This window comes from Pollachius pollachius (genome assembly GCF_949987615.1).
Source record: "Pollachius pollachius genome assembly, chromosome: 1".
In the NCBI taxonomy this organism is placed as follows: Eukaryota; Metazoa; Chordata; class Actinopteri; order Gadiformes; family Gadidae; genus Pollachius; species Pollachius pollachius.
The window spans coordinates 8,016,180-8,032,368 of record NC_136934.1 but is presented as its reverse complement, the minus strand read 5'-3'; the positions used below and the strand labels follow the sequence as shown (position 1 = coordinate 8,032,368).

At 49.7% G+C, this 16,189-nt stretch overlaps 1 protein-coding gene across 2 annotated transcripts in view; it reads left to right on the top strand.

Moving 5' to 3' along the window:
• Positions 1–329: 329 nt before the first annotated feature.
• kat6a (K(lysine) acetyltransferase 6A) overlaps positions 330–16,189 on the top strand; it is a 29,317-nt gene continuing 13,457 nt past the window's right edge. For both annotated transcript variants that reach the window (XM_079744947.1, XM_079744946.1), the window contains exons 1-7: positions 330–454; positions 1,960–3,463; positions 13,431–13,539; positions 13,838–13,953; positions 14,450–14,531; positions 14,970–15,087; positions 15,611–15,927. In XM_079744947.1, the coding sequence (XP_079601073.1) occupies positions 2,750–3,463; positions 13,431–13,539; positions 13,838–13,953; positions 14,450–14,531; positions 14,970–15,087; positions 15,611–15,927 (1,456 nt within the window). In that variant the 5' untranslated portion in view covers positions 330–454; positions 1,960–2,749. The remainder of the gene's footprint in view (positions 455–1,959; positions 3,464–13,430; positions 13,540–13,837; positions 13,954–14,449; positions 14,532–14,969; positions 15,088–15,610; positions 15,928–16,189) is intronic.

The window sequence follows — 16,189 nt, the reverse complement described above, 5'->3', positions numbered from 1 at the left end:
ACTTGCTTTGATTTTTCCCTGTAGACGCTTGCTGTAGGAAGTAAATTGAGACGTTCCCTTGAATCTCCCTATGTATGCGCGCGCGCGCACAGCGGTGAAGCGTAAACACCTAACCCTTTTTCCTACTCCACCATCTGTCCCTTTCTTCCATTTCATGTGTGCAACCGATATCCACCATCATAGCAACAACTCCGCTGCCCGCCCATCTTCCCTTGCAGAAAAAAAAATTCTCCGCCCGCGTTTGCAGGCGGAACAGAGGCAGAACTATGCAGACGGTCCCTTGCCCTGACGGCTCAGTTTTTCCCCCCTCCCCCACTAGCCGAGCTCCTGTTTCACTCAAAGATGGCGTCAGCTTTGGAGCCTCTGCTCTCTGGCTGCATTTTTAGTCTTGTTGTTGTCTCCGATTCGAAGGATTTCTTGCACGTTCTCCTCGGCAACTCGACACGAAATTCCGGTGAGTCGAATATGGGAGGAAGGGGATATCACGCTGCGCTGGAGCTTTCCTCTCGAAACCCGAACTGGACCAGTTCGTCGGGGTTTCTGGGAACCGCGAGAGGTAGAGGGAAAGGGGTACGGAGAGATGGTCGTGAGGGGGGGTAATGGGGGGCAGCTGGGTGGAGGGGGAGCCGAGGCCTACTTTGCTCCAGCGGCCTTGTCTCCACCGCACCGCAGGCTGTACGTGGGAGGGCGGCGGATGGAGGAAGGAAGTCGCGAGGTGGGGACTGTGTGTAGGGACGCGTCTCGCGGGCGATGGGCGACTCGCCCGCACGCGAGGCAGAACGAGGAGGCCCGACAGACACACAGAGCGGGCTACACTGGAACATTAATGCATCAAAGCTATTTTCTTTTTGCACTTGCCAGTTAGCCGTTATGGCCGTCTGTAACTTGCATTGTGCCTATTTTTGGAAGGCCGCGATCTTGGTCAATATTGGTATATAATTTAGAAAACGAGATTAACCGTTGCGATTGTTCCGACGCGGAGGCTGTTATTGTTTGAAACGGGGGCCGCCGTGAAATATTTTGGCGCTGTGAAGGCGAACCTCTGGCGTGCGTTTCTTTCATGATGTTTATGTTTTGAGCTAGCATGTTGTAGTAACATACCCATTCCAGGGGAACCAGGGTTAGCTTGTGAGCTAGCTGGTGACACCAGCTTGCTAAACAACAGCAGTTCGCGGGAAGATCTGGTGTCAGATCTGGTGTCAGATAGTTCTTTACAAGCGGAGTGTAAACAGGGCTGGTAACCAATCAATGATACGAATCGCTGCTGGTACTATCTTTTTAATTTCAGTAGCATTTAAGCTAATGTTTGCTAACAACCTGTGTTTTGACTGGATCACGTTTATGTTGGCAAATGTTAGCTTGGGCTTTAATTTCAATGTCTACTGTAAATGAGGCTCTAAAGTCATGATATATGATCTATAAACGGACAATATCAGGTACTAGATCTATCGTTATAGTTTGAAGAGTGATTGAGAGAGCACCATATCAGGAATATGATTGTGTCAAATCACAGAAGTTTGAGACTAGATTATGTTGTGGTCCCACCTGTCACTTATCCTAGGTCTAGATAAGTTGGATAACAAAACGGATATTATTGACTTACATTGGACAAGCATGTTATTTTGCTGCTTCTGTTGACTGCAGAATGCCAGTATCTCAGCAATTCAATGCACTGTCGGGATTATTGTATCTATTGGTCTAAATATACGGTCAAACTTAGGTGTCCATAAAATCCCGTTCGATTGTGTCCTGTGTTTATGCCTTAACCGTGGTGCGCACTTCAGCATCAAATAATGCATATCCGAAAGTGATCACACTTTTTTTGGTTCTTTGTTAAATTAGAGCCTCACCCTTTGTGGAAAGCAAGTTAATAATATGATTGTTAAAAAGTACACATACACATTGATTGTATTAGAGTGGCGATTTGCTGACCTTTCTGTGTGTTCTCTGTTTTTGCAGGGTGTGTCGGCTACTAAAGTGCGATGGGCATGAAGGTGATCAGTGCGGGCTGCTTCCTGGGGTGAGATCTATGGTTGGTCCCCGACCCGAGAAGCCCTGCCCGCTGAATAAGAAAAGACAAGGGAACCCAATCGACCATCGTCGTCCTATCAATTCCACAGAAACTAATATTGTTTTTTTCTTCCATTTTCTGGACCTCTTTCATCTGAGAAAAATATCCTGAAACAAAAGGGAGATTTTCCTGAGAGAGACTCTGGTCATTGTACCCCTCCCTTGGGAGGAAAAGCCATTTTATTTTGGTTTTCGCCAGGAGTGATCCAACGCTTTAGTTGGACGCGTTTTGTCACCGGTGGACGCAGAAACGCTTCGTTGTTGAGCACAGCTGAAGCTCCATCCCTGAAACGCTGTTCTCAGCCAGGCTGCGCCGCCTCACCGGGAGAGGCTGGTGGCTGGACCGGCTCGTAACCATTTAGGCGGGGGTTGTATCTCGGAAGCTTATGCTATGGTGAGCTGCTCCCTACCGTGCTACTCACACTTGGACTCTGAGGCATTCTCTGCGCGGCCCCAGGACAAGGGCTAGTCGGAAGGTAGAGGCTTCGGGGAGGAGAGAGGAGCAGCCGTAGCGCTAAAGGGTGCAGGCCAGGTCCTCCCTGGGCCTTCAGCCCCCCTACCCCTTCCCTTCCCCACCCCTTCCATTCCCAAATAAGTCTTTGAATACATACTTTTCTTGTTTGTGGACATCGCAGTCAGGCCTCAAAGGGGGCCTCTGCGCCCATCCCCGACTGCAGCCATGGTGAAGTTAGCTAACCCCACGTACACCACATGGATCCTAGAGGCCATCAAGAAGGTGAAGAAGCAAAAGCAGCGGCCGTCGGAGGAGCGCATCTGCAATGCCGTGTCCATGCTGCACGGGCTGGACCGCAAGACGGTTCTGGAGCAGTTGGAGCTCAGTGTCAAGGATGGCACTATCCTCAAGATCTCCAACAAGGGACTCAACTCCTATAAGGACCCCGAGAACCCAGGGCGCCTGGCCCTGCCCAAGCCCCGCAGTGGGCTTGGAGGTGGTGGCGGCAGCAGCGGGGGCGGGAACAGTAGCGGAGGCGGAGGTAGCTCCTCCCACTCCCATTCACACTCTCATTCACACTCCCACAAGAAGCCGGGGCTGGACTGGAACAAGCTGATCAAGCGGGCCCTGGACGGGCTTCACGAGGCCGGCGGCTCCACCCACAGGAGCGTGGAGCGCTTCCTGAAATGCCAGGCGGACGTGGCGGCCTACCTGTCGGGCAGCGGCTCCATCGGGCCGGGCCTCTTCCACCAGCAGCTGAGGGTGGCCCTGAAGCGAGCGGTGGCCCACGGCCGCGTCAAGAAGGAGGGCCCGCTGTTTCGCCTGGTCAGCCGCAGCGGCACCACCTGCGGCCCGAGCGGCCTGCACGAGGACGGGACCGGCACGGTGTCCATCGACTCACTGCCCCCCGTGCGCCTGCTGCCCCACGAGAAGGACAAGGTAACGTCCCTGCGCACTCGCACTGATGCGTCACGCCATTACATCCCAAACACCCTCTTGCCAAGTGGCCTGATTTGCTAATTGCAATCAACCCATCTGTTGTTAGCAGTCTCGGCAACAATAACTGTTGTCTATTGTCAACATATTCATTTATACAACTGACATGCCTCGGCTTGGCAGTGTTAACCATGGCTGTGTTAAGGCCATTCTCTCAGTTGAGCAAGATGGAACAATATTTACTACATTTCTACTTGCCCCTTAGTTGGTTGTAGTGTTGGCCCACACAGGTATCCCATGCACTTTATATTTGGATAGATTTGGCTTTAGAAAAAGCATTTTGGTTTGAGATGTCCCTCCTGCCTTAATATCTTTTCAGAAAGTTTCTGGTTATATTCTGGAATTTGTGGATTTAGACAAGTGTAGCTAAAGTCTATAGTGCTATCGGTATACATTTTCGGCAAAAAAAAGGATACGCTTGAAGATCCTATGTCCTTCATCTGCCCTTACACCTCCATTTAAATATAGAGACATGTCCTGCAGTGCATACAGCATGATTCAAGCCTTTGGGCTACTCCTTGGCAATCCATAACTTTGGCAGTTTCAGACGTTTATCACCAAGACTTACTCATGATGTTCTGCTCCACCGCTAGCCGGACTTCTGGGACGTGCAGCGCTGAGTGAGATGTGATAATGTATCTCCAGCCGACGCTTTGAACCCTGCTTATTAAAGCATCTTTCAGTTGTGCATCACTTGTCTATTGCCCTGCTCCGGGATATGGCTAGGCTGTCCGCAACACTGGGTGTGAAGGGCATGTTAAGTTTAGCTCAGGACCTGGAACTCTGCTCGTGTTGGATTTCTCTGTCAGATGTTTGGGTATGAAAGACACTTCCAGGGGTGCGCGTGTGAGTGCGCGTGTGTGTGTTTGTGTGTGTGTGTGGGTGTGTTGTGTTTCCTTTGTGCAGCGAGTGAGACGAGTCTCTCCGTCTGGGTAGAAGGCGGCTCCTCAGCTCTGTACAAAAGTAGCCTAGTGTCTTGTGAGGGAAGAGGTCGAAGAGACTGTGAAAGGGGGGGGCGGGGGAGAAAGAGAGGGTAAAAGATGGAGCGGGAGAGTCTCATGGTTTCCGAGGACCCCTGCTGGGATTGCGAACCAGCTGCTGGGCTGCTCCTCGTCAGAAGTTGTCGGTAGGTATGAGACGGAAAGAGGTGGGAGGTGAGCGAGAGGGGTACAGGAGGAACCAGAGACGTGGACCGGAGGAAGGAAGAGACAGAGTGAGTGAAGTGTGGTGTATTGTGGTGTTTTGTGGTACCATCGGAAGAGGTCCGGATGACGCATGTTCTGTGCCTCCCTGCTCTCCAACCAGACAGTGAAAGAAAAAAGAGGGGGAGCTACGGGCGTGTGTTTGTGTTAGTGTGTGTGTGCGCGCGTGCGTGTGTGTGTGTGTGTGTGTGTGTGTGTGTGTGTGTGTAGCGGTGGTGGTGGTGCGGGATGTGGTGGTGCGGGATGATGCAGAGCAAAGGAGTGGAAGAAGGAGATTCAGACATGCAGGCGACAGAGGAGCGGTGGAACACACCCACTGGTGTAACCTGATCATAGAGCAGCCAGCCGCTAACCTCTCCTGCTCAAAGGGGCAGGGACACGCGCATACACATCCGCACACACATGCGTCCGCACACAGTAACGGTTTACTGAGGAAGATGCAAATTGACTGTCACTTCTTGTGTGCAGGGCTGCACTAGCGGGTTTAAAAACACACTGGACCCTGTGCTAACATGCGTAAACATAACAAGTCGCAGTCGCACAAAGATCTATGCAAACACATGTATCCTAGGGTTGTTTTCAAGTAAAAAAGGAATATGTTTGCTTGGGTCAATTCATACGACCTGTATCCCCAAACCGAGGCCCACACACGGTCTACAATTCTCAACAAAAGTGACCAGTGGTCAACCACTGCTTGTGTGCGCCATTGTTGATACTTAGTTGACGTCAGTTACAACAAAAAAACACAGTTACTTAGTACTTGGTTTGCAGGGTGAACCACAAACACAGTTTGGATGTACTGCAGTGCAGTGCGATACGCCACACACACAGCATCCTGCTAGCCTTTGTCATTGGAACAAAGAGATCCGTGTTGGGTGTCTGGCCGGGCAAACCAGGGTGAATCCAGAGGTGAAACATTAAGCGGTGATGTTCCCGCTTATTATCCAACTTGTTTTTGTGAATCAATGTATTCCTCCCTCCCTGGGTGTAACACGCACATGCACATACAAACACACACCTTGAGGATACGGTGGTGGTTGAACACAAACACACTCGATACAGCATATCATACGTCACTATACTTTGTCATAATCTTCGATTTATAGAGATGGTATAATAGTTTTGTCTTACAAAATACAGGATGTACGTTACCCATAACTTGATGGGATAGCTTGAGGGCCTCTGGCCATGCCTAGTGACAAAGCCTCAGGAACCATGCCCTACCCCACTTCTGTGACAGCCTGCCGTGTGTTTTCATTGGGACTGGTGTTTACATTTTTGATTTGTTTGGTTTGTAAACCTTTTTTGTTCCACAGATTTGTTCCCAGTGCCACAGGGGCTGTTCCTCTCTAAGGCCTCGCCAAATGTCTTGGTTCAGAGTTCCCCCCCAGGGTTCAGTCAGTGGTCTCGGCCCATAGGCCCAGGAAGTCTCCACTGTCTGGATCTGTTGATGGACAGGCGAGTTGCTGTAACAAACGTAAAACGTGACTCTTTTTAAACTATAGCAAATGTATTTGGACAGCCTGATATCTTTTGTGCCTTGATGGACAGGGCAGTGAGGGAAGCGTGTTGAAAGAGGGAGGCAATGACATGTGGAACAGGACCACCCATGGGAAACCTACCCGGGTTACTACAAAGCGTAACGCCTACATTGTCGGCGCGCTATTGGATTGAGCCACTTGTAGCTGTAGACTTTGACTGGTGAGATGGGATTGCACTCACATAAATAAAGTCGCATAATCAACCCCAGTGCCCACATAGGGCTGTGCGATGTGGACAAAATCTTCTATCACCATATGGGTAATTTCATATCTCGATAACAATTTATATTGCGATATAGTACATTTTCTGTAAATACTATGAAATGTGTCTACCCGGAATAACCACATCCCTCATGACTACTTTTAATAACCCTTTCAACTAAATACAAATCAATAAATAAGGCACTTCCTGTTTTTGTCTTATTTGGAATTGACATAGAGCAAGACTGTCACAAATGAAAAACAAAAAATTAAATATATTTACGTATAAAAAGCTAAATAAATATTTAAGTAATAGACACAGTTTCAAATTTCAAATCTTCAACCGTGCTTTTTTTTTCTTCAAAATAACAAACTTTTGAAAAAAAATTAGCAGGTTGATTTCTGTATTTGTCGCGCACGTGTAGTGAGAGTAAAGCAGGATCAGAATGATGTAAAATACTAGCGTATGGTTAAATATAGATATATCGCACTGCTCTATGCCCACACATGCTGTGATGTGGTTTGCGTTTGACCGCCTTTAGCCAGACAGGTGTTTGTGTGTGGCCATGGCGACTGCTTGGTAAGGATATACACACACGCTCCATGGGATTAACCCAGAGAGCAGAGGGGTCACATGGTCCTGTCTGGCCCGGTTGCTCAACCCTCACCAGTGACCAGCTCTACTCTGGTAGTGCAAGGGTGACAAGGAACCACACCCTGTTGGTGGTAGTTGTTTATTTGCTTTGTTTATGATGGGGTGTTAATGGTTAATAGTTTTTTCATTTGTTGATGGCGCTGCAAGAAGGAAGTGTTTTATTTGCATTGTTCTCGCCCTCTCGCTCTGCTTCCTGTATGTGTTGTTCTCACCCTAGAGATATCTATCAGCAGAAGGCATCAACCATTAAAGATTATGATATCTACTTGATATGTTGTGTTTAAGGTTGTATCTGTCAGTTATATTGTACTATTCTGGGGTTGTGCAGAGCAGACACTGTTATTGGCAAAATATTGAGCTTGCATGCTTCAGTTACTGTCTGCACTGCAGTCTCTATTTTGTTAAGGATGTCTGAGTCAGAGGTGACTGGCATTACATCTGTAATGGATTAAATATTGATGACACCATTGGAGTCTTCAATGCACACCAATAGCCGATGAAAACATGAGGTATACCCTGGTTTACGTGGGAATGTGTAGTGTGTGTGTGTGTGTGTGTGTGTGTATGTGTGCACTATCTCCACTGACTGTCAGTATGGTATTGTCCTTTGCTTGCCATCGTGAGCCGTTATGATCTTCAGAGGGGGAAGAAAGGTCACAGTAAGGGAAAAAGAACAAATTGCTAAGCACAGCGTTTACCCCATGGTGGTGTTGGGGGATATTTGTATACTCCCCATCGCCTTGGTTTAGCTGGAGCACTATGGACCCCCCCCCCCCCCCCATAGGGGGTCATTGCCAGGCCATGGAGGGGGAGCTGAAGGGGGGCGGGAAAGCGGAGTCACCAAGGGGTCACAGACTCCTGGATATCAAACATGGTTGCCTCCCAGAGCACCCGTTAGCAATATGAGGCTATGGCCATTTGGACGGGAACAGGCGGCCATGGCCCCGTGTGTGTGTGTGTGTGTGTGTCTGTGTGTGTGTCTGCGTGTGTGTGTGTGTGTCTGCGTGCGCGTGCGCGATAGACGTCCCACAGCCGTCATATTGGTGGAGAGCAATCTCTCTGCCCCGCGGTTGCCCTCCTGAGCAGCTGGAGCGGGGTGAACCAGAGTTCCCCATGGCCCGCCGCCGGGTGTCATCCAGGGGACGTGTGAAAATATCACACTCGCACACGCATCCACTGTGCACGGTGTGTGTGTGGGTAGGGGGGTGTTGTCGCCATTTCCCTCCAAATGTGCTGTTGATCTCTCCTAACTAGTCAGGCTGATGCCGGCAGTCTGGCTAATGGCTCCTGTTCTCTGAAGAGGTAATCGCGGTGTCGCATTAGACGCAGGTCGTCACAAGCTGTAATGGGCGTATTTATCCACCATGTAATGCCCCACCCGTCCCCGGATCCATCCGTCCACACAAAGGCTCCGTCACACACAAACACGTCCTCGTAGTTGCAGTCGTTAGCGTTTGTTCAAGGTGAACACACTAGGTGTAGCCGCTGAGGGGACGGTGACGACAAAATGCCTCCAGACATCGATTACATGCCTGAGATGCATCCCTCTCCTTTCTCTTCCTTCCTCTCTGCTGATGGGTGCTTCTCTTCATTCGGGAACATGCCGCACAAACTGAGGGGTGGAGATTACCACACTACACAATTTTAGGAGTAAAGGCTTAGTTATGGTTGATTGTCGATGCAACACAAGAGGGTTTACGGACACATTACGTCTTTGCGGACCCTCCTTGCGTCCACCGCAAGGGCCTGACGTGCACCTCCCAAAAATGTTAGCCTTGCATCGAGTCGACGCAGCAGCAAGGGCTGTGATTGGGCCGCTTACCAAAACCCGACGCAGAACCAAAAGAGGTTCACTACTGCTTGAAGCGACTGGGTGGTCATTGCGTTGTGTCGACATCCAACCATAACTAATCTTTAAGGGTTTGAGAGACGGCTTTCTTTAGCAGAAGATGTATATTATCTTTATATTCCCTGGCCAGTTGTTTTAGCTGGATCCTCATTTTTACAGCTTTTGATGTGATGTATTGTACATCTAATTGTCCATTTTTTGATAAATACGGTAGACTGTAACGCTTTGCCTTTTGGCAGTCGCTCTCCAGCGTTTCCTGTTGGCATCCACTTTGCAGGTTACAAACTCTGGAACTGCGATTAGTGTTTAGTTTGTTTTCAGTGGAGGAATTGGCCTTCTGAACAGCCCTGCCAGGAGAGTGAGGTGCTGTAACGTTACATTAGCGTGCTGGGAGAATGCTGCGAGGGTCTTGGCGTGAGCCAGAGGTATTTAAAGAGCTGCTGACCGGGATGTGGACCACCAGCTGTTGGACGACACCACCAGGGACGTTGAGCAGTGTTCGCTTGCCATCAGCAGCCTGTCGCCAACAGAAATCCATACTTCCTCCTCCTTGTGTGTTTGCGCATGTGTTCGAGACGTGCGTATGAGGCCCAGGTTTAAATATACAATTTTCTTATTGTTGATTTGTTGAAAAATTGCACTGTGTGTGTGTGTGTGTGTGTGTGTGTGTGTGTGTTGGGAAGGGTCATGGAGATCAGTCTCATGCTAATGAAAATCTTGACTAGAGTCAAGACAAGGACAAGGGGAGTGCTTTCCTCCCATCCCTCTTTCTCTCTCCGCCCTTTACACTTTGCCGATATCCTGCTCTGGTCTCCTTTTCTCTGCCCTCTCTCTCGTCTCCATTGGCCGGGGTCTGCTTGTACCAAGATGATCTTGAAACAAATAACTAAACAAGGCCACAGTGTTGTTCTGTTTGATTCCTTGTCGTAGACAAACACAAATGGCATGGGGCCTGGGCAGCACAAACAAACAAGACGTAGCGACATCAACACGGCATTATTCATCTAGAACAAATATCTGCAAATATTTGGAGCTTATGGCTCAGAAAAGCAAATATTTGTGTCTTCTGTTTATGACCGACTATTATTATATTAATACTTCAGCTGGTAAGTCAGACGGCAAACAACTTATGAACAAGTGCCATTATTAATGTGCTGTTACAGACACCATTATTAATGGATATAAACAAATATCTATGTCTATGAATATGCAGAAAAACTACGAGAACTATTTTTTGCCTTTGTCTGAATGATGAAGCAAAGCCCAAGATTTGATTAAAGGACTGAACTGGGAAGATGCCTTTTAAGACGTGCATAGAAATGCTTCAAGGAAAAGCTTCACAACAATAACCAAAATTCCAACAGGTCCAGTGCCCATTGTGCCTGTCTATCCGCGACTCGAGCAGGAAGTAGACGGTTGGCTGTCGTGCTCTAGGGCTAAATTGTTTGGTGTTTGGGCATTGCTATCCGTGAAACAAAACTGCTACAAGCCAGTGTCCTGGAGCCTTGCTGTCTGTCACTCGGTCCCAGGCAGACCCCTAACCTGCTGAACCTGTTCTGTGTTGGTTGTTTTCTGACACTGGATTAGTACAGGGCGGCAGGTCAAGTCCACCAAGCCTGGCTGTTGACATGGGCGTGTCTTGTGTCTCTGGCTCCTTTCCCCCGGCCCTCTGCAAACTTTCCTGCCGAGTCGTCAGGAAAGCAAACCTGCCGGCCATAGCGACCCGCGGACACTTGGCCTGAAAGAGAAACATGCGCAATTACTTGCTTCACACAAAAAAAAAACGCCAGATCCCAGACACGGCCAGAGGATTACTGGCTGTTGGAAGTTCCTTCACAGCCAATATTGGCTTAGGGAGATTTGGGTGGAGCAGTGAGGGGGGGGAGAGGAAAGAAGGGAGACTGGGGGGGGGACTGACGGGAGGGATAGCAGGGGGGGAGAGGGACGAGGAGAGTGTGAGCCACATAGAGATAGAGGCGTGGGCTGTTGGAAGGAATTTGAGGTTTCTCTTTCTCTGTATTCCTGTCACAGTGGCGGGAATGATTTTCGTTTTTTTTCTGTATTTTCGGTTTGGGTCTGGGTCTCATTTACAGTGGCAGTCCACAAACTAGTTTCCCTAGCATTCGGTGTGTGTGAGGGATCGGCTCTCTATCTTTTGGCCCCTCACTCGATCACGAGAAGGCGGGCGTGTGAGGTTGACCTCTGGTGCACAAGGAGTTAAGTGTCAGGGTGATTGAGTTGTTGGTCTCACGCAGGCGGCTTCTAAGCTGCATTTTTCTCTCCCCTCTCTCTTCCTATCCCTCTCGCCCTCTTTCGGTTTCCCTCTGTCCCTGTTTTTCATTTCCTCTGTCCGCCCATTTTCTTTTCCCGCCTCGCCCCGTATTGCTGTAGTTGAATGTTGTCTCTGATTGGGTCTCATTCTCTCTTTGAATCTAGCCCTCCGTTTCTGTGGCTTTATATAAACTGAATCAGTTTCACCTGGGTCCCAGTGCTTAGCGGGGACTTCCTCTTTAGGTCCTTTTGTGTTTTTTTTGTGCAAACGCACGCCGGTGATTCACTTAAGGTGCTTTCACACTGGCACTGTTTATTCCGTTTTAAATTTAAGCCTGGAGTGTTTCTCCCCATAGTGCGGTGAGTGTTTGGAGTTTTGTATATGCATGGGAACTCTGACCAAACAAACACAATCTGGTCAGATTGAAAACAGAGGTCTTGGTCTGCTTGTAAGTGAACTCTGGTTCGGTTTGCGTAAGGTGGGAATGTGATCGTCCAAACTTATGGGTTCAATCTTCACTTTTGCCATGAACTGGAAATAATAAACGTATTCAGCTGGGTATACTTGAACTTTTCTGAGATTCAAATGTATTGCGGTCAGTTGTGGTGCCATTGAAATATATTTGGATGATTACATAAAGCAATTAGATGCGGTCAAAACAGCCGTTATTAAATTATTCAGTGACCATATAGTTGAAATAGAGTTATTTTTAATTTGTAGATAAAGCAAAACGAAATAACCCAAGACTGCACGAAGTTGTTGTTGCTTCATTACATTTGTCTTCAACAAGGAACCATTGGAAGTTTCCCTCAGATTTTCAGTGAAATGGACGAGCAACCTGTTGACACAGGACCAACATTCTGGCATGTGTTGTTTTGTTTGCTTACCTTACCACATTTAAATACAACAAAGTCCCAACTAATAAGTGTGGAAGGGTCAATCAAATGTAGAGGCAGCTTTCCCTGATGTGGAGGTGTCGATGCTTAACCTTTGACTAGCTTTTGTGATTGTATTATGCATAATGTAGTGTACCAAGGAGATATATTATAGCCGCGAGGCTCATGAACTATTACTTATATAACACAGTCCCAGGTTTTACATTAAGACATAATTGAGCTGGAGGAAATAAAAGAAGGCTCTGCCGCTAATGCTTATCGCTGTACCCATACCCTTCCTTTCCACTGCTTCATCCTTCAGTTTGTCTGTCTCTCCCCCTCATTTAAACACACGCGCACGCGCGCGCACACACACACACACACACACACACACACACACACACACACACACACACACACACACACACACACACACACACACACACACACACACACACACACACACACACACACACACACACACACACACACCACCTTGCTAGTGTCCTCTGTGTGTGTGCCTGGATGTGAGGTGACTCAGAGGGGGGAAATGAACCCAATAAATCAAGCGGTTGTCCCTGTCTCCTCCCTGCCTGGACCTGCCTGTGTGGAGCGCTGTGCACAGACCCCCACAACCGCTCTTTGACCACTGCCACATTACCATACCCTCTCAGCCAGGGGAGACGTTTTTCTAACCTCAGCCGAAGAATTATGCTGTCTTATGAGGTTTTGAAATTGTTGTTTATTGTATTTTAGGTAGAGGTTGTTTTTCTTTACCCCAGACCAGCAGTGAGACCACGGCTTGCCAAGAATATATATGCAGACATACGCACACCTTCACATGCACACAACTTTCCGTGTACGCACAAGCACCAGGAAACCATGGCGATCCATGTGTGTGTGTGTGAGTGGGCATGGGTGTCTATATACAGAGGAACGTTAAGATACACGATTACATCACCCTAGGCTCTTGAGCATCCAAGTGGCATGCTTCAGGGCAAACATAAGCACCTGAAGCCCCACGTGCGCACGCGTCCTGCACTCTGGTCCCCCGAGTCCTGTTCATTATGGTCCGTCGCTCCATAACGCTGCACACGTGCAGACTGGAGTGACCTTTGTTGCCACCATGCACAAACCATCACGCCCCGAACAACGCGCACCTTTTTCCCGGCCGTACTCTTGCAGCCTGGTTCTAATGTTTACTCTCTCTCTCTCTCCCTCTTGTCTCCACACGTCTCTCGTCCCTCTCAGCCTGGTTCTAATGTTTACTCTCTCTCTCTCTCCCTCTCTCCCTCTTGTCTCTCGTCCCTCTCAGCCTGTCGCTGAGCCCATCCCCATCTGCAGCTTCTGCCTGGGCACCAAGGAGCAGAACCGCGACAAGAAGCCAGAGGAGCTCATCTCCTGCGCCGACTGCGGAAACAGCGGTGAGTCAACGGGCCGACCGAACGTGTAAACCCAGACCAGGGAACCAACACCCCCTGTGTTGACCCAGGGCCCCGATCTAGATCCAAACCAGGACCCCAAGCTAGTCCCAAGAGGCCTCACTCCCTCCGGGTGTTGCAGGTTGTGACATGGGCTTTTCGTTTATGTCCTTATCTGGACATGCCCTGTGTTCGCACTGTCTTTGAGTATTTGTTGTTTGTCCTGAGTAAATCCTCAGCTTCCTTTCAAGGTTGCGTTGTTATCCGATTGAGACGTCTCGTGTGTGCTGTTGTGCTGCAGGCCACCCGTCCTGTCTGAAGTTCTCCCCGGAGCTCACGGTCAGGGTCAAGGCCCTCTGGTGGCAGTGCATCGAGTGCAAGACCTGCAGCAACTGCCAGGACGAGGGCAAGAACGCGGTGAGTAGAGGCCTGGTTGTGTGTTGGAGGGCCATGTGCAGCGATGCCCGTAGTGTTTATGTGATCATCCAGCCCAAATTGAAATGCAACATATTTTCTGCAGGCAATGCACCGTCAAGTTCCCTGCGGTTTTGTCTTTATTGATTCTTGCCTTGGATCGTATTAATCACCTCCGGTTCCAGTGATCAGCACTGAAATGATAACGTATACCCACGCTCTTGAGTAAAGCATGCTCGTAAACCCCGTCATTGGCTCTGGAAATAAAACAAAATGAGGAGATATCGACTGTGTGTCGTTAAATCTTTATAGCGTCATTTTCTTTACCCCGGTGGGTAAAGAAAATGACCACTTTGCTTCCTACACAAACACGGCAATGACCTTAAACAGATTACAGGGATAATGGCAAAGTGGATTAGTACTTTTAGTGGCTAATGGACTCATTTACTTAATTTGTGTCCCCTTCACCCCTATCCCGACCGCACCCCTCCCACCCTAGGAGAACATGTTGTTTTGCGACTCGTGCGACCGAGGCTTCCACATGGAGTGCTGCGACCCCCCACTCACGAGGATGCCCAAAGGTACACCGTCGGACCCTCCGGTCACATTCTCTCTGTTTGGTTCATAACTCTCCATGTGCATCTTCATAACCCATGTCGCGGAATCCTGTGAGGTTCGGGTTTAGATTGGAGCTGCAGCACCGAATCCATACATTCAATTAGAGTCGTTTTTCACACACCGACCACATCACCTTTTAGATTGTAACTGTGACCCACCGCTGACAACGATTCCACCTTAACGGCAGCCTGGGATGACGGTCTAATCCTCCTCTGTTTCTTGGTCCCATCTCATGCTTTTTCTTACTCTTTCTCTATCCCGTTCCATTCACTCTCTTTTCCCCTCAATCTATCTTTCCTTACTGTCTCTTTCTACCTCAATCTCCATCTCCCATGCCCCCTCTTTCGATCTGTCTCCCACGCCCTCTCTTTCTCTACATCTTTTCTCTCTCTTCCCACCAGGCATGTGGATCTGTCAGATCTGCCAGCCCAGGAACAAGGGGGGAAGGAAGCTCTTACACGAAAAGGCGGCACAAATCAAACGGCGCTACAATGCACCATTGGGACGACCTAAAAACAGGTAGGAAGCGAGGAACATGGCCCCCTGCTGTTCAGTGTTTTGGGGCCCCATGTTGAGAAGCACAGCAAGGGGGCCCCTGCCTGCCAACTGTGTGAATACACACGAGGCAAGCCAGCATCCTCGAGCACACAGCCAAAGCTAAAAACAGAGGTGGAATAAACCAAATGGAAATGGGTTATTGTTTAATTAACCTATGTTATGTTGGTCTTTTTCCGAACGCTACCATTTTCCAAAGATATGATTTAATTAGTTGTATTCCTGCCTTCCATCAGTGTGAGTGCCAGCTTCCCGCAGTGCCTTTAGCAATGCCATGAAGCTTGTGTGTGGGTGTGGGGGTGTGTGTGGCCATGCGTGTAAGTGCGCATGACCCTTGGCTCACCTCAGCCCTTCTCAGACTGAGAAGAACAGTAAGTAGACGGTCGCTTTCCCCGGCGGGTCAGCCCGCATCCACATCCAGCTCTCTCCAGGTTTCCTCACCCACACCCCCTCCCCTCCTCTCTCTCTCTCTCTCCTCCCCCCTCAGGCCCGGGCGGCCCTTCAAGAAGCTGGTGGGCCGGGGGCGGCGGCGGCGCTCGGCCTCGCCCGACTCGTCGTCCAGCTCGTCGTGCGAGGGTTACCCCGGCGACGACCGGCTGCTGTTCTCCCTGCGCGAGGACAACGAGGACGGCGACAGCGGCAGCCTGCGCTTCAACAAGAAGACCAAGGGGCTGATCGACGCGCTCACCAAGTTCTTCACGCCGTCGCCGGAGGGCCGCAAGGCGCGGCAGGAGGCGGTGGACTACTCGCAGCAGTGCCGCATCCGCAAGAAGGCCAACCGCAAGGATGGAGACGACCGGATGGGTAAGGACAACCCCCACCACGGGCTCCCTGGCAGCCCCCTGCCCTAGGCCTCTACCACACAACAGGGGGCTCCCTGGCAGCCCCCTGCCCTAGGCCTCTACCCTACAATAGGGGGCTACCTGGCAGGCCTCTACCCTAAATAACCTTCTCTAGACCCCCTCCCCTGCACCACTATTCTGGAGCCCCCATCCTAGAGCCCCACGGTAGACCACCTACCCTAGACCCCTACTCTAGACCACCTATCCTAGACCCCTACTCTAGA